The sequence below is a fragment of the Saimiri boliviensis genome, chromosome 17 (genome assembly GCF_048565385.1).
Source record: "Saimiri boliviensis isolate mSaiBol1 chromosome 17, mSaiBol1.pri, whole genome shotgun sequence".
Taxonomy (NCBI): Eukaryota; Metazoa; Chordata; class Mammalia; order Primates; family Cebidae; genus Saimiri; species Saimiri boliviensis.
Genome location: NC_133465.1, coordinates 43,029,379 through 43,048,666, shown reverse-complemented (window position 1 = coordinate 43,048,666; position 19,288 = coordinate 43,029,379). Strand labels below are relative to the sequence as shown.

The window sequence follows — 19,288 nt, the reverse complement described above, 5'->3', positions numbered from 1 at the left end:
TGTATTCTCAGTCCTTAATTCTTATTACAAAGCTATCCAACTGAATTTTCAGTATCTTTTGACATACAGGAGAAAGTTAGCTCTAATAATAATTATTATATAATAGCTAGCTAAACTCTTAGTGAGTACAAGCTCTGGGTCAAGGCTATTTGTGGACTATCTCATTTAATCCTCAAAAAAATCCTGAGATGTATTACTATCTCAAAGATGAAGATCAAGAAATTGAGACACAAAGATGAAATAACTTAACCAAAGTCATAAAAGTGACTCATAAGTGGCAGGGCCAGGCTTTCACCCCACCTTGTCTGATTACTAAGCTCTTGTTCTAATCCACTGAACTATACAGTCTCAAAATCTGCATGTTTAATAAGTCATGATCATTACTCAAAGGCAAAGCATATAGAATAAAAGCCAGTGAGTTGACTTTATGGTATATGCTATCAATTAGTATTTTTAACTTTAATAAAGTAGATTCATAAATTGTTATCAGTGATAACAGAAGTATTCACATTAGGCATAAAGAGTAGAACTGACAAAGCAAAGTGTGGTCAATGATTTGGTCAATAAAGTGGTCCAATTCATAGTTGAAATTTATTGTTGAGTAATGTGTAGTGATTTTTTAAAAAATATCACTTTTTGGCATGAATTTCACACTTGCAAAATTGAGAACAGCTACTTTAGGCTCAGTGAAATTAATATGCTGAATTTTTTTCCAGCACCTTTTGTTTGATTCTGTTGGATACTTAAATACAGCACTGACCTGGCTTGGTTAAAGAATGTGTTTCCTTTCTGGCACCATCATGCTTTAAGTCTCACAGCAGGAAAACCCTTTGAAAAATATAAAATGCCACATAGGTAGCAATTTTATTACTCTTGGTTCATCTTGCTCTCTTGTCCCACCTTTCCTTTCTCCCAAACAACAAGTTATAGTAGACCTTAGCACTCATTTACAATCCTGATGCATTTTATGGTCTGTTATGCCCCAACTGGTAAATCAACATTACTTAAGAAACTTCTTGAGAGAAACTATAAGGCTAGTTGGAGTATAATATCTCCCATTAAAGAAGAATGAGACTGGCCAGTTGCAGTGGCTCACGCCTGTAATCCCAACACTTTGGAAGGCCTAGGTGGGTGGATCACCTGAGGTTGGGAGTCCGAGACCAGCCTGACCAACATGGAGAAACCCTGCTACTGAAATAAATAGCCAGGCATGGCGGTACATGCCTGTAATCCCAGCTACTCAGGAAGCTGAGGCAGGAGAATCATTTCAACCCAGGAGGCAGAGGTTGTGGTGAGCGGAGACCGCTTCGTTGCATTCCAGCCTGGGCAATAAGAGCAAAACTCTGTCTCAAAAAAAAAAAAAAAAAAAAAAAAGGAAGAAGAATAATGAACCTACATGTTCTATAGGTTACAGGTAGATATAAGAAACATTTTTCAAAAGTCCAAGGAGTAAAAAGAAAATAATACATAGTAAAGAATGGATTATGGGTAAGAGTAGTAGGCCTCAACATGTGAGCCAGCTTTTAACATACTGAAGGGTAAGTTTTCTTTGTGATAACATAAACCTTGAATACCACAAACACTGTAATGGCAAATGGTGACAAGATTCAACCTCCTCATGCCACACACACTACAAACAGGGATTCTCACTCATTTATTCGACAACATGTATGTAACACCATTATCAACAGCCAAAACCTCTCACTGTCAAGAATTCAGTTCATGTGAAACTTTTTTCCCAGGGGAAAAAAGTTTCACATGAACAAGTATCTCTTCATTTAAAAAAAAAAAAAAAAAAAAAAAAAAAAACTTTTTAATTGAGGTATTACTAACACAAGTAAAGTGCATAAATATTAAGGGTAAGTGGTATCACTTTTTAAGTTTAGGAAAATATCTTTTTAGAGATTAATCATGATCAAGAACTTTTCCAGGATGGCAAATGTGTGTTAAATTTCCATCAGCTGACAAGGACCGATAGGGTTCACAAGATTGGTTCTTCCACTATTTGCCTCACAAGAGTCAGCAGAAACTGGAAGCTTTATTTTACATGTCATATAAAACCACTTGCCTATAACTTAGCAGTCCCTTTCCTGTGTTAGTGATACTTAGCTATCTTCATAAACAAGTTTCTGGAAGAAGCATGTGTTGATGAGAAGTCAAATGAAAAATAAATGCTTTCTTTTATAATTCACCTATTACAATATATTACTTAGCCTCCAAATATTAAGCAAATTATTTGGGTTTCAAGTCTGAAGGCTTTACCTACTTACTCGCAAAAAAGTTTTAAGCAGAAAAAACAAAAAAGCTTATATTCAAATGAACTACACTTTTCTCTCAATATTTTGTGTTCAGAACATGAAAATTTCTTAAGAGGCACAGGTCCTGATGAACACTAACTCTTTTTTGTTGTTGTTGTTTTGTTTTGTTTTGTTTTGTTTTTGAGACAGAGTTTCGTTCTTGTTACCCAGGCTGGAATGCAATAGCGCGATCTCGGCTCACCGCAACCTCCGCCTCCTGGGTTCAGGCAATTCTCCTGCCTCAGCCTCCTGAGTAGCTAGGATTACAGGCACATGCCACCATGCCCAGCTAATTTTTTGTATTTTTAGTAGAGACGGGGTTTCACCATGTTGACCAGGATGGTCTCAATCTCTCGACCTCGTGATCCACCCGCCTCGGCCTCCCAAAGTGCTGGGATTACAGGCTTGAGCCACCGCGCCCGGCCCTGATGAATACTAACTCTTATGTCAAAATTCTATATTCAGAAACTGTACTCCTCACCTAATTTTCTGTGTTGGTCCAGGAATAATACCTTCTAAGAGAAATCATTTATAAGTTGTTTTTTTCCTCAACCAAAGTCCCCAGGGCTAATCAAATAAACTTAAAGCAGTCACTAATTTTCGGTTACTTGATTTTCCTTGACGTCTACATGAAGACGAAAATCCAAAGTTCTATGAACTTCTAAAAAGACTAAGATGGGGTAAGAAAAGATATTCATTATCAGTCACCTTGAGTATAATACTAATTTTAAATTATCATTTTATTTATTTATTTATTTAGTTTGAGACAGGTTCTAACTCTGTCACCCAGGCTAGAGTGCAGTGATGTAATTGTGGCTCCCTGCAGCCTTGACCTCTCAGGCTCAAGTGATCCTCCCACCCCAACCTCCAGAGTAGGTGGGACCACAGGTGCACAACACCATGCTTGGCTAATTTTTGTATCTTCTGCAGAGACGAGGTCTCCCTATGTTGCCCAGGATGGTCTCGAAATCCTGGGCTCAAACAATCAGCCTCCCTCAGCCTCCCAAAGTGCTGAGATTACAGGTGTGATCCACCATGCCAGGCCATATTATTTATTTTTAAATTTACTTTTTTATCTGAGGCCAGGAGTACGAGACCAGACTGGCCAACATGGCAAAAACCCCAACTCTATTAAAAATACAGAAATTAGCTGGGCATGGTGGCATGCACCTGTAATCTCAACTACTCAGGTAGTTGAGGCACAAGAATTGCTTGAACCTGGAAGGTGGGGGTTGCAGTGAGCTAAGATCATGCCACTGTACTCTAACCTGGGTGACAGAGCAAGACTCTGTCTTTAAAAAGAAAAAAGTTTCACCTTTAAGTGATAAGTAAACTCAACTCACACATATATATACATAAATATATATACCAACATTCTCAAACATTAAAGAATTAAACAATAGAGAATGCTACTGTTTTATACCATCAACAGGGCCTTTGTCATTAATTCACATATCAAAACAAATAGGCCAGGAGTAGTGGCTTATGTCTGTAAGCCCAGCACTTTGGGAGACTGAGGCGGGCAAATCTCTTGAGCCCAAAAGTTTGATATCAGCCTGGTAACATAGTAAGACCCTGTCTCTACAAAAAATACGAAAATTAGCTGGGCATGGTGGCTCATGCCTGTAGTCCCAGCTACCATGGAGGCCAAAGTCAGAGGATCACTTGATCCCAGGAGATGGAAACGGCAGTGAGTTGAGATCAATCCATTGCACTCCAGCCTAGGTGACACAGTGAGATTCTGTCTCAAAAAATAAAATAAACGCTTAAATAAGTAACTAGATAAAAACTTGAATGGATAAGAAACTGCTAATCATGATTCTACTGAAAAACAGTTTACTTCCACTTTTTGTTTGTTTGTTTATTTTGGAAATCTTCTTTATTAAATTTTAAAAAAGTTAAGTATGCCCAGAGAAAAACCTTCAAGTGTTACAAGAAGGCATATAATGAAAGTTCATCTATCCTCTCTTCTCTTGATCTTTCTCTCCAGAGGCAACCATTGTGAGATTTCTTGGGTGTTCTACGAATTTTTCGATCTACTATAACAAGGGTCTCTGTGTGTGTAGTGTATGCATTTTTTTTATCTTTTTAAACAAATGGTAACATTTGTTCTGTTCTGTATCCTGCTTTTCTTCCTAACCATTTATCTTGGCAATTGCTCCATATCAGCAATATAGATTTATCTCATTTTTTACTTTAACCAATTTTTAAAACTAAAAATAATATACATACATGGTGAAAATTCAAATAGTACCAAAGATGATTCTCTGTTTCATTCATACCAATATCCCCCTCAACAGTGGTTACCACCGTTAAAAAGATTCATATGTATCCTTCCAAAAATATTCTATATACAAATAAAAACAAGTGTGCTTGTGCCACACACACACACAGAAACAAACTATACACTGGTTTGCTCAAATTACCCTTTTTTTAACAACACTCCTTGGAGAACCTTCCATATTACATACACATGTATAATTTTCTTTTAACTCTGTATAGCATTCCATTAAATGGATGCAACATAATTTATTTAACTAGTCCCCTATTACTAGACATTTAGGCTGTCTGTAGTCTTTGCTATTCCAAACAATGCTATAATGAACATCCTTGTATATAATACATTGTGTAGGGAATACAGAGGGCAGCATTACCTGATTCTAATGACTTCTTTTACCTGGATAAAATTTAGTTATTTTCTTTCTTATACCTTAATATCACCTACTCCAGAATAGGAAGGACTTTTAGAAAGGACATAAAAATCTTAGAAAATGTTAACTTTTAAAAGGAAAAAAGTGAGTCTTTTTGTTAAAAAAAAAAAAAAAAATCTTTGACAGCCATTGCAAAACAACTACGGCATTAATTTTAAAACACATTATTCTCCTCTTTTAAAGAATGCATTACTTTACTAAAAAAATCCCCTACTAGTAGATGTATAGAAAGCAGAATATTTGAAAAGGTATCAAATTAGTAATTAACTTCAAAAACAGTTTGTGTGTATATCCACTTTCTACAGATTAATTTGTAGAAAATGTAGCAAATAAGATAACGGAGGAAATGCCCGAAGGAAGTCAAGCCACAAAAGCAGCTGTCAAGACTGTTGATGTTAAAATGTTGAGCCAAAGCCAAAGGCAGGAGTATTCAGCCTGGGTTCATTTCCCCCCTATTAAATCTCTAAAAGACATGGAAAACATGCTGGAGGATTTCTTTTTTAAAAGTAGTATAAGTTGAGATAGCCTAGGTTCAAAACCAATGCTTATGTTTATAAAATAACAACATTCCAGGAATAGTGGTGGAAAGATACTTAACAATAAATTACAAATATTGTAAATTTAGACTTTTTCTTACATTTGCAAACACGTCATAAATTTGGGCTATGTTTCTTTGTATAAATCCTACTTATGACTGTGCTAAAACCTTTTGGCATGAATACAAAGAGTGTTTTCATAAATAAAACTTAGCAAAATCACTGTACACTCCATTAATTCAAAAACACTTCTCTTCAACTTCAAAGGAAATTTCCTTCCTCTCTTTTTTTTTTTTAAGTGTAAAGATGGTGTTTCTTTGCTACTTTAATGTTTGGCTTCTTGTATTTGTCGTAACTACATGCTCAAAGTATGTGACCATGAGGGGCAAGAAGTTAAGCAACATTTTTGCTTCCATTCAACATGTCTCAGACACTGTATAGCAAAAAGCTTGTAAATCTAACCTCTGAAGTAGCTGCCACCAACAAAATACTCTCTATAAATACAAATCTTACAAATATATACATGGCGAGTTTCATCGCCCTACACCAGGGTTCAGCTGTAATTAATGAATGAATTTTATGAAAAGATATATGAAATTTTTATTATCAAAGTTTGATACATGTATGTACTTGCCTCACCCTACTTTGAGACATAATAATACTACTTGTTACCACTTTAGTTAGTGCCTATAATGTGGCAAGCACTCCTCATGAGTTATAGTCTCATCAAAACTCATTACAATTCATAATAGCTGTGAAGTAGATATTATTAGTGAGATTTTATACATGAGGAAACTGAAGCTTCAAGAAGTGATGGAATTTGCTGTAGCTAACAAAGTTTCGAAGTAGAGGAGCAGGGATTCGAATTCAAGTCTGATTTCAAAGCTCAGGCTCTTTCCATTATAAAACATTAATTTGAAGTACCATTTAAAAAATCAGTTCACTATTCTATGTACTTTATGCCCAGATGCATAAAGCAATGTATGCATTAATATACTAGGTCTCATAACAGAGATTAAAGAATAATGTTACATTTTTAATCTCTGCATGGATTTCTTTTGCTTTTACTTTTGCATCATGGAGAATTTTAAACATGTATAAAAGTAGAAAAAACAGTGTAATAAACTCCCATACATAAATCACCCAGCTTCAACAAGTGTCAATTTATGGTCAATCTTGTCTTATCTATACTCACCCTGTTTCTTTCTCCTCTCCCATATTATTTGTCAGACATTATATCTTTAAATATCACAGTATGCCTCTCTCTAAAATAAAGAACTCTTTAAAAAAATTAACCATAATACCACTGCCACACTGAAAAAAAAAAGGTAGTTTTCTAATAACATAAAATGACCAGTGTTCAAATTTCTAATTCTCTCAGAGTTGTCATTTTTTGTATAGTTTGCTTGACTCAAAATGCACATAAAGTCCATACATTCGTTGGTAAACCTCTTAAATCTCTTAAATTTATCATTAACACGGCTTTACAATTTCCTTACTCACTTAACGCTATTTGTTTTTGCCAGGCTATATTTTTATTTGTTTGCTTGTTTGTGTGTTTTGAGACAGGGTCTTGCTCTGTCTCCTAGGCTGAAGTGCAGTGGCGCAATCTTGGCTCACTGCAGTCTCAATCTGCTGGGCTCAGGTGATCCTCCCACCTCAGCCTTCCAAGCAGCTAGGACCACAGGCCTGTGCCACCATGCCCAGCTAATTTTGTTTTTTTATAGACTGAGGGTTTCACCATGTTGCCCAGATTGATCTCAAACTTCTGGGCTCAAGTGATCTACCTGCCCTCAGCCTCCACAGGCATAAGCCATCGTGCCTGGCCTGCCAGGCTATATTATTTGGCATCAATTTACTATGACCTGAATGTAGGCTTGCCAAATCTCATCTCAAATGAGATTTTTAAGCTTCACGAAGTAGAATTTGTTCATATGGAAATATACTGAATAATCTTCTCAGAAACCCTTTACACTTTCCATAGAGATACTCAAAGAATCTTTAAGCTGGCAAGAGATTCCACTGGCCCATGTTTACCACTATAACAAATGTAATGTGAGTGACCACTGAACAAAAAAGAAAATTTATTAAATATAATATTCCCATTGTTTTTCCTAGATTTTTATTTAAATATTGTGTCATTTGTTTTAGACTTTGGGCCTATTGTGGGAAATTCAATCTAATTCAATGAATTTTTTATAGTAATCAATTTTGAAATATAAACATTATACCTTGTAATCAAATTTTTGATTTAAAAAACCGTCATTAACTCGTTTTATAAAAGGGGAAACTGAAGTAAATGAAGAAAATCAGCTTGCTCAACAACTTCAAGTAATATTGTCATCAAATCTAAGCACAACATTGATATCATTGTTTAGACAGCCAATTGATATCACCTTTTAGATACTGATTACTGAAATGATAAAAATTCCATGGCAAAAATTCTAATGGCTTTTCTTTGTAACTTTAAGTAAAAAACTAAGTAGAAAAAAAAATTAAGTAAGCAGGACATGAACTATCAAAGCAATATTATGTCTTATTGTCAAGTAAAAATAAAAAGCCTTTTTCATGTTCATCAATTATGTTTAACCTCATTAAAAGTGCCCTTCCATTTATGTCTCCTCTACATTAAAGTAATATATTCTTTGGATCATGTTTTATTTTCCCTATTTCCTTTTTGAAATAAACATCATTCAGGAAGTTGACAGTGGACCAATAAGAAAACCTAGGTGGAAATGTGAGAGAAAGAATTACCACTAATATACCATTATTGTAAGTAGAAACTACTGGCTTTTTTTTCACTATTTCCAGATTACTACTAATTCTCAATATCCCTTGCAATGAAACAGTGAAAAACAGTCATGAAGAGTATGGGCTCTTGACCTCTGGAGATAATGGGTTTTTTATTGGGGTGATGAAACAACCTCATATTAGATAGTAGTGATGGTTGCACAACTTGTACTATACTATACTATACTATACTATACTATACTATGCTAAATACCATTAACTGTACCCTTTAAAAGGGTAAATTTGTGGTATGTGAATTATATCTTGATAAGGCTGCTAATTTTTTTTTTTTTTTTTTTTTTTTTTTTGAGACAGTTTCACTCTTGTTGCCTAGACTGGAGTGCAAAGGCACAATCTCAGCTCACTGCAACCTCCACCTCCCAGGTTCAAGCAATTCTCCTGCCTCAGCCTCCCAAGTAGCTGGGACTACAGGCATGTACCACTATGCCTGGCTAATTTTTTGTATGTAGTAAAGACGGGTTTCACCATGTTGGTCAGGCTGGTCTCAAACTGACCTCAGGTGATCCACCCACCTTTGCCTCCCAAAGTGCTAGGATTATAGGCATGAGCCACCGCGCCTGGCCAAGGCTGCTATTTTTTAAATGTGTGCTACTAAAAGGATTTATAAATAGTGGATCTTTTATAATTAAAGACTATTTTCCTTCCAGGCACCAGACCTGGTTTAGTTCAAATATCTTGAAGAACTCAAGTGTGTATTTAGGCAGATGCAGAGTTAATAAAATTCATCCCATCATCTTCTTGTACACAGGGTCCTGTCACAGATAAAAATGCTCAGAAAGTTTGGGGCCACCATTTCTATTCTTTCTCACTCCCATCCCAACACCACCCAGTCTTCCAGGGCTTTTAAGATTATTCTGCTAGTTGTTCTCTTTCTTACTTATTTCTAATCTTTTCACAATCTTAAATTGTCCTGTTGTACCTTATCTAGACCAGTTACTGCTCCCACCCATACCACCAGCTTCTGAAGCACATAATCAGCTAAGGTCTGATCAAAAGGGCAAGGTAAAAGGTACCCTTCCACTCACTGCCCCCTCAAAAAATATCTGTGAGAAGGCATGAGACTGGGAGCTAGAGCATGAGTTTTTCTATTTCACCTTTCCTTACATTTACTTCCAAATGCACAAAGATTCTGCCACATATATTTAATCATTGTCAAGAGGCAAATACAGTTTTCTGTTCTAAATAAACTATTTTCACTTGTCTCCTTGGCTGCTCTGCCTCTGCCCTCTTTCCAAGAGAGAAAGGGTGTGTAGAAGCTGCTTTATGTTAAAAGATGACTACAGTGCCACCATTACAAGAATCTGGTAAGCTGTGTCCTTTGTCTTTTTTAGTCCCATATAGTCTCTTGTGTTAAGCTCCAAAATTATTTTCTCTTCTCAACCTATTACTATACCGCATCCCCGACACTAATTCTTTATTTTTCCTTTAGGTAATTAATTCTGCCCGCACAGTTCCATTCATTTCTGCCAGTTCACAATCACGTTCTTTCCCCTGTGGATTTTGGTTAACATCTGTTAAACCCTGAACTACAGGGCCATCCCCTGAATAGTGTATTTCACATTTTGCAAAGCAAACTGCTAAATTATTACATAAAATTATCTACTGCTCAATCTATGTTTTCAGCTATAAATGCTTTAGAACAGTGAGATATGTAGTAACAGCACATCACATTATGTAAAACAGTATAAGTCCTCTGACTTTAATTTTCAAGAGTCAAGAAGCTTTGAAAATAAGATATTTTTATTTATTCAAGACAGCTTTAAAAGAAAGCTTTATAAAAACTTGAAATACACTAAAAGTATGAGCTAGAAAAATAACAATTTTAATAAAACTATTATAATCACTCACAATCTTAATTTATTTAAAATATTACTGTTCACTGACCGAGGTTGGATACAGTGACAACATTGAGAGAATAAAAAGTACTTTAAAAGTTTACAATTGGTTAAGAAAGTTATAGAGCAAAATAGTTTATAAAGCTATTTGTAAGTTTGATCTAAAACTCTGTGATTCTCTGGGAAAATAAAGCCCCTCCATTTATAATAAATTAAAATAATTAATATTCAGGTTGATGTTTCTGACATTCTCAAGCAGAGTACAAAAAAGAAGGAAGGCAAATACTTTAAAAGACATCCCCTCAAACTGTTTGAATTAAAAAAAAATTCAATTCTGAACCTTTTAAAAATGTTTTAATCCTGGCTTTTTTTTTTTTTTAATTTTGTACACAGCTGTCTGTAGTACTTTTTAGAATCATGCCAGATGCTGGGTTCATCAAGCAAAAGCAGGAAAACAATGGTTTGAAAGCAATTAGAAGCACTGAGGCTGCAGCGAGGCTCATATTAAAATGTGATAACACTGTTCTAGTGGGAATTTCAACACTGCTCCATTTCTGACATTTCTCTGCTGCCAGACAGGCAGGCTGTGTGGAAGGGCACTGTGATCAAGGAGGTAACATACTGGAATTTATTTCTGGAGCAAATGAAGGATTAGCTGAGTTGGAACCGTCCCAAGGTTTTTATTATGGACTCAGCTACCATTTTATTTGAATGCCACTGGATCCTGTTTGCACCTAACAAAGCTCAAGGAATAAAAGCATATTATAGCTTTGATTTTATAAAATAATATAACAAAAATCCACTCAGAAGGTAGAAGCACAGAGCCTCTCATTGCTAAAAAGCAGGGCAGGGGGGCACAGCAGGGTGAAGGTTAATTAAACAGTCCACTAACTTTCCTTGGAAATGGCTAATGCCATTCTGTGGAGAAGTTTGTAGAGAAGAGATAGACGTAAACAATCCCATTTACACAATTTTAGCATAAAACCATACGTGGTCAAAGAGGACTCACCTTGGAGTTGAAAATCCCAATAGTACCTGAAATACAAGGAAAAAAGGGGGATAAGTCAAAGTTTTATTTCTCAATTTTGGTTGGCCTACCACAGCTATAGCACCTGGTCCAAAAAGCTTGCTAAAGTCTATAACCAGCCAAAGACACTACTCACTTTGAGAAAAACAAAATGTTGTCCCTAAGATTTGAAAGAGTCTCAATAGCTTAAAAGATACATTTAATTCACTGCACTTCCTCAGATGATTTTGATGTTACAGCTGAAAAGGTCCTAAAGGGAACCCAGCAGTGGCCCGGGGTTTCTCATCAAGAGCTCTACAGACTTTCAGCAGGATGGTTTTTTGTTGTGACAATCTGGCCTGTGTACTATAGGACCATTAGCATCACTGGTCCTGGGCACCAAACACCAGAGGCACTCCCAGTTGTTACAACAATCAAACCCCACCACCAACACCAACACATCCTGAAATGCCTCTTAAGCCTAATTTTTTTTTTCTCTATTACCCAGGATAGAGTACAGTGTCACAATCATAGCTCACTGCAGCATCGAACTCCTGGGCTTTGCCTCTTAAGCCTAAATTCTTAATTTTATAAGTGAAAAGTAACACTTTACCTAAGGTTGTCTAACATTTTCATGTCTGAGCCAAGAATGGGGCTCTTGCAGTCCACTGTACCTTCCTATCTCCTCTATTATTTTGGGAAATGATTGGCAAAACTGACAACCTTTGAAGTCTTTTTTTTTTTTTTTTTTTTTTTTTTTTTCCTGAGACTGGGTCTTGCTCTAACACCCAAGCTGGAATGCAGTGTCATGAACATCACTCACTGCAGCCTTGACATGCTGGGCTCAAGAGATCTTCCTGCCTCAGTCTCCTGTGTAGCTGGGACCACAAGCATATACCACCACAGCTAGCTAATTTTTTGGTTTTCTGTAGAGATGGGGTCTCACTTTGTTGCCCAGGCTGGTCTCAAACTCTTGGGCTTAAGCAATCCTCCCACCTCACCATCCCAAAGTATTGGGATTACAGGCATGAGCCATTGCATCCAGCAATCCTTGAAGTCTTAAGCTAACAAAATAGCAATGGTGGAAAGGATCATTTGTAAGTTACTAATTTGGAAACTAAATTGCATTTCTTTCCCCACAAAAACTATGTTATATATAATGCTTATCCAAGAAGGTCTACTATATTTTGGATCCCGTTTCCTCCTACCTTCACAGGAACTTTATATTATTCTTTATTGGTTTTTCTCCTCTTCCTCTCAGTTTGACCCCTTTCCATTAGCATTTACTCTCATATAAAAATAAAGCAAACCCTCCCTCAGCCCTTCACATCCCTCCACCTGCTGTCCTGTTTCCCTTCACGTCACAGTGACATTTTCAAAAGCACTGTCTACACTTGGCTCTTTTTATTCTCTCACTGCCCACTCACTCAACATCCTTCAGTCAGATTCAGAGGCACTGCACATTAACTCTTGCTATAGACATAATATCCTCCATGCCGGCAAATATAAGGGATACATTTCTATCCTTTTCTTGACCTCTCAGGAGTGTATATGTGCGTGAGAGGATATTTATTTATTTTTACCTAGGGAGGGAGTCCACAGTTTTTACAGAATTCTTTTGTAGGGATGCCCAAGGGAGAGAATAGTCATGGGTTCTTAGTTTCTGTTTCTGGTGGGCCTGCAAAGCCCCTTACTCATCCCTCTTTTCCACTTATCACTAGAGAAAGAAACTAAAAATCATGGCTTCAGTCTGCTAAAAGCCTAATCCAAAACAAAACAGAACAAAAACAACAGCAACAACAAAATAAGGCAGGATTAGACAAGCTTGCAGTTTAAAGGGTCCCTTAAACTCAAAAAAGAAGCAGAAAAGGACAATACACAGGTGATAATGGTGTGTCTTCTAGTACATACATGACTAAAATTAGGCTTGGCTTCTTCAGGGAGGAGTATCAGCCTAGTGAGTATGTTTGTTATTTCTTTACTGTGTGATACATTTTCAGAAAATGAAGATGGAAGAGGTCAGTGGAGAGTAAGTATGTTGCCATAGTCCACAGGTGAATTTGGGGAACATTATCAAAGATAAGAAAGTGGAGTAGAAACCTGACAAATTGAATTTCCTCCTTCCTTTCCTTTTCCAGAACAGTTCTGGGCTGGCAATCAGGTGAAGAGAAATGTAAGATACTTAGGTTAGAGGGCAAGGAAATTCCAGGACAGCTTTGACATCTGCAGTAGCAAAGGGGAGAGGAAGGAGCAGAGGATGGGGTGAAAAGTGGAAAGCTTCAAAAGCTGGGAAGAAGTGTCCATATCAATTAGGGGCATATGTAAGCTGGAACTGGCTGAAACTGAAATAAGTTGTGGATAATAGTATGATGGATCAATCTCCACCTAGCACACGGTGCAGCTTTCCACTGTACCTGGCCGCCATGAAGAGTTTTCCATAAAACTCCTTTCACTAATCAAGCAAATCAATAAACGGCTGAGCAATTTTCCATCTGCTCTTGCTATTTTTCATCTTCTCTTGACGCACTGCCCTAGTCCCCAATTTCTATCATTACCCAACTTCTAATTTAATATAAATAGAAATTAGGGTTCGAGTATGTGCATATATGTACGTGCACATGTGTATGTACTCCCTCTCTGTATCTCTCTCTTCTTTCCAAAATGTTAATCATGGCAACACAAGAACTGTGCTAACTAATGTTGTTCTCTTTTATTGGCCCAGAAAAAACCCTAGTCGTACAGTGGCAGTTTAAAAGTGCTCTAGGTAAATTGCTAAATAGGCAAAGTATGCTATTGATGTTGATCTCAGCCTCTTCTGTGCCTCCCTCTCCCATAATGCCCACTCCAACTAACACACATTTTCAGTCCCTTTCTCTACCTACTTTAAAGTACCCTGGCTTCCCGGATTCTCTTGTTAGTCAAGAAGAAATATGATCTTATAAGTCACATATACAAAAAGTATTGCTTCTGCCAATAGTAGTTATATCTTAAGAACTCAACAGTATCAGGCCAGGCGCGGTGGCTCAAGCCTGTAATCCCAGCACTTTGGGAGGCCGAGGCGGGTGGATCACGAGGTCGAGAGATCGAGACCATCCTGGTCAACATGGTGAAACCCCGTCTCTACTAAAAATACAGAAAATTAGCTGGGCATGGTGGTGCGTGCCTGTAATCCCAGCTACTCAGGAGGCTGAGGCAGGAGAATTGCCTGAACCCAGGGGGCGGAGGTTACGGTGAGCCAAGATCGCGCCATTGCACTGCAGCCTGGGTAACAAGAGTGAAACTCCGTCTCAAAAAAAAAAAAAAAAAAAAAAAAAAAGAACTCAACAGTATCAAATAAAGTAGTAGGTCCATTTAGTTGATGTTAAATAGCAGAACCTGCTTTATTCTTGGTAATACTGTAATTAAATATTTCTGTCGAACTTTCAATTATAAGATGAATAAATTCTGAGGATCTAATCTACAGCATAGTGACTATAGTTAATAATACTGTATTACATACTTGAAATTTGGTAAGAGAGTAGATTTTAAGCATTCTCACCAAAAAAAAAAAAAAAAGGTAACCATGTAAGCTATGTAAGGTCATGAATGTATTAATTAATATGATTATGGTAATCATTTCACAATATGTATGTGTAGATATATAATCATATTGTGCATTTTAAATATATTCAACTGCATTTGTCAATTTAAAAAAATCTGAGGTTGAGTGTGGTAGCTGACACCTATAATCCCAGCACTTTGGGATGCCAAGACAAAAGGATTGCTTGAGCCCAGGAGTTCAAGACAAGCTTGAGAAACATGGCAAAAACCCATCTCTACAAAAAGTACAAAAATTAGCTGGACATGGTAGCACATGCTAGTCCTAGCTACTCGGGAGGCTGAGGTGGGAGGACTGCTTGAGCCCAAAAGGTTGAAGCTGTAGTTAGCTGTGATTGCACCACTGCACCCCAACTTCAGTAATAGAACGAGACCCTGTCTCCAAAAAAAAAAAAAAAGAAGAGAGAAAATTCTGACAACAAAAATCATATGTAGAACTTGATGTGGAACAACAGCATGAAATAAAATGTTAGTTCCCTTCTTTTTCAGAAGGTATCTTGCTATCCTACCTTTTCTCCCTCTAAATATTATTTATGGATTAACCCTACAGGAAGGTTTTTTTTTTTTTTTTTTTTTTTTTAAAGACACAGCTCTATTCCAAAGCTCACAAAGAACACTTCTAAAGGAAAGCCCAAAAAGTGAGCAATTGCATCCCTCACTGGAGGGCACCACAGATTAGTCTCTGCTGGACTCCTTTAAGATCTTGGTCTTGTCTTGTTAAAGATACCCAATGGGTGGCCTTCATCATGTTCTCTGAAACTATAATTCCACAATAGAGAATCCTATACTCTTCAGGAGGCATTTAGTAAAATCCTGCCAACATCTTCCAATTCTTACCTTTTTTCTGAAAACAGTTCTCCTTTAACCAGAGAGTCCAAGAAGTCTGAAACTAGAAATTTTAAACCAAAATACAAAGACCGCAATAGAAGTATACAGAAGAAAAAGCATATAAATGCACACATACAGAGTTGTGTTTATCCTAAAAGCCTCTGAGAATTGTGTGTCAGGCCTGTGCAGACAGATAACAAACACTTCTTTAATCTTCTCTTTGAAGCTTCAGCTTCAATAGGAAAGGGAAGCTATCACTCCTCTGCAATATCCATACTCAATGTCATCAGGACCACGCAAATGATATTTGAAACTGAAAAATGATACAGTACAGAATGAGCAGAGAGAGAATGTTGCAACCGTATTGATGATGATCATTTTCACATTCAGTAAAAATAAACCCATCTTCACTTGTGCCTCTAAAAGTGAAAATGGAAGAATAAAATCTCACAATATTTTCTCTACGCTACAGAACAGAGTCTTAGAATTTTATTATTACATTGTACGCTAGACAGAGTTTGCTATTTGTGTTTCCAAATTGAAGACATTTTGGCCAGGCGTGGTGGCTCGCGCCTGTAATCCCAGCACTTTGGTAGGTCAGAAGTTTGAGACCAGCCTGACCAATATGGTGAAACCCTGTCTCTACTAAAAATACAAAAAAATTAACTAGGCATGGTGGTACGTGCCTGTAATCTCAGCTATGTGGGAGTCTGAGGCAGGAGAATCACTTGAACTCAGTAGGTGGAGGTTGCAGTGAGCTGAGATCACACCACTGCACTCCAGCCTGGGTGACAGAGAGAGACTTTGTCTCAAAAAGAAAAGTTTTAATTGAACTTTAGGTCAGGTGCAGTAGCTCACACCGGTAATCCAAGCACTCCGGGAGGCCAAGGTGGGTGGATTGCTTGAGCCCAGGAGTTTGAGTCCAGCCTAGACAACATGGCAAAATCTCGTCTCTGCAAAAAGTACAAAAATTAGCTGGGTGTACTGGTGTGCATCTGTAGTACCAGTTGCTGAGGAGGCTGAGGTGGGAGAATTGCATGAGTCTGGGAGGTCAATACTACAGAGAGCCATGATTGCACCACTGGACTTCAGTCTGGGCAACAGAGTGAGATCCTGTCTCAAAAAAAAAAAAAAAAAAAAGGAAAAAATTAAAACTGAACTTTAATTTGGGGAAAGGTACAAATAAATTGAACCCACAGTATTGAGGGAATCTTGATAAGCGGCAGTCCCTGTAGTAGTAACAGTAGTGCTAATAACAATGCTAAGATTCATTGAACATTTTGTTAGATGTTGCTCTATACACTTCTATTAATCCATTTGCTCCACATTCTAATCCTATTATTATGTCCATTTTCCAAATGAGAAAACTGAGGAACCAAGGATTAAATAACTTATCCATCATTACAGAGCTTTTAAATGGAGTGGACTAGTTTCCATCCCCAACAACCAGTTTCAGAGCAGGTCTTCTAATAAGGAACTAAGGAGGAAAGTCCTGAAAATATAATCTAACGTTCAAACAATCATCAAAATTAACTGAGTCTTTCTCTAAAGATATTTTACTATTCAAAAAGAATTCAGTGACTCAGTCAACCAACTCAATATTTATTGAACTTCTTCTATGACAAACCCTTTGCCTAGGTACCACAGATGAAATGATGACTATAAGAGATATGCTCCATCTACAAATATAGTTCAGTATCTTTCGTACTGCAAACACACAGTTCTAGGTTGCCACCCAAAATTCAGAGTCTACAAAGAACTTAAACAATCAGACAAGCAAAAAAATAATGCCATTAAAAAGTTGGCAAAAGACATGAACAGACACTTCTGAAGAGAAGATACACAAGTGGCCAATGAATATTTTTAAATGCTCAACATCACTAATCATCAGAGAAATGCAAATCAAAACCATCTCACACCAATCAGAATGGTTATCATTATTATTATATTTTTTTGAAACATGGTCTTGCTCTGTCGCCTGTGCTGGAGTGCTGTGGCATGATCGTGACTTACTGCAGCCTCAACCTCCTGGGCTCAAGCAATCCTCTCCACCTCAGCTTTCCAGTAGCTGGAACTAACACATGCCACCACACCTGGCTAATTTTTGTGTTTTTGGTAGAGACAAGGTTTCTCAATGTTGCCCAGGCTGGTCTCAAACTCCTGAGTTCAAGCCCGCCTCAGCCACCCAAAGTACTGTGATTATAAGGATGAGTCACCATACCCAGCCAGAATGGTTATTATTAAAAAGTCAATAAACAACAGGTGCTCATGAGGCTGTGGAGAAAAAGGAACACTTACACATAATTGGTGGGAATGTAAATTGAATTAGTTGCTTGGAAAGGAGTTTGGAGATTTATCAAAGAACTTAAAACAGAACTCCCATTCAATCCAGCAATCCCATTAATGGGTATATATCCAAAAGAAAATAAATCATGCTACTAAAAAGACATATGCACTTGTAGGTTCATCGCAGCACTATTCACAATAGCAAGGACATGGAATCAGCCTACATGTCCATCAACAGTGGATTAGATTTTTTTTTTTAATGTGGTACATATACACCATGGACTATAATGCAACTATAATAAAGAATGAAATCACGCCCTTTTCAGCAACACAGATACAGCTGGAGACTATTATCCTAAGTGAATTAACATAGAAATAGAAAACCAAATACTGCATATTCTCACTTATAAGTGAGAGCTAAACATTACGTACTTATGAACATACAGATGTGAGCAATAGACACTAGGGACTAACAGAAGTGCGGAAAAAGAGGGGTAAGAGTTGAAAAACTTTTAGGTACTATGCTTGCTATTTGGGTGATGAGATCATTTGTATCTCAAACTTCAGCATCACACTATATATCCACGTAACAAACCTGTACATGTACCCCGAGTCTAAAATAAAAGTTGAAATTATAAAAACCAAACAATTCACAGAACACATTATTAGGTTTCTGCTGAAAATAGGGCTACTGAATCTAAATCAATAGATTACAAGGGAGAGAATACCACATTCTTGACCATGGAGCTAACCAATGAACATGGTTATTGAGATTAAAGTACTTAGAGCTTTATCCCCTCAGTCAGCTAATTAGATAGATCCTGATGAAACAGATCAGACAAATAACTGTAGCTATCCTCATATTATTAGAAATACAGGTGAGGTGCAGTGGCTCATGCCTGTAATCCCAGCACTTTGGGAGGCCAAGGCGGGTAGGTTGCCTGGACCCAGGAGTTCAAGACCAGCCATGGGCAATGTGGCGAAACTCTACAAAAAAAAAAAAAAAAAAAAAAAAGAAGAAGAAGAAGGAAAAGAGAAATTAGCCATGCACGCCTATAATCCCAGCTACTTGGGAGGCTGAGCTGGGAGGGAGGATCGCTTGAGCCTGGGAGGTTGAGGTAGCAGTGAGCCGTGATCACATCACTGCACTCCAGCCTGAGTAACACAGCAAGACCCTGTCTCAAAAAACAACAACAACAACAACAACAACAACAACAATAACAAAACAAAAGGAAGGAAAAAATTTCATTTCCCAAAGATAATAAAATGATTAACACTTATTAGCACTTACATGTTAGGCACTGTGTGTTTTATATATATATGTACACACACACACACACACACACACACACACACACATATATATCATATATATATTTTT

At 37.2% G+C, this 19,288-nt stretch overlaps 1 protein-coding gene and 1 pseudogene across 4 annotated transcripts in view; both read right to left on the bottom strand.

The window, feature by feature from the left end:
* SKAP1 (src kinase associated phosphoprotein 1) overlaps nt 1-19,288 on the bottom strand; it is a 313,962-nt gene that overhangs the window by 231,441 nt on the left and 63,233 nt on the right. For all 4 annotated transcript variants that reach the window (XM_039476898.2, XM_039476899.2, XM_039476900.2 and 1 more), the window contains exon 3: nt 11,200-11,225. In XM_039476898.2, coding sequence (XP_039332832.1) covers nt 11,200-11,225 — 26 coding nt within the window. The remainder of the gene's footprint in view (nt 1-11,199; nt 11,226-19,288) is intronic.
* LOC141581865 (transcription factor BTF3 pseudogene) overlaps nt 11,232-19,288 on the bottom strand; it is a 35,191-nt pseudogene continuing 27,134 nt past the window's right edge.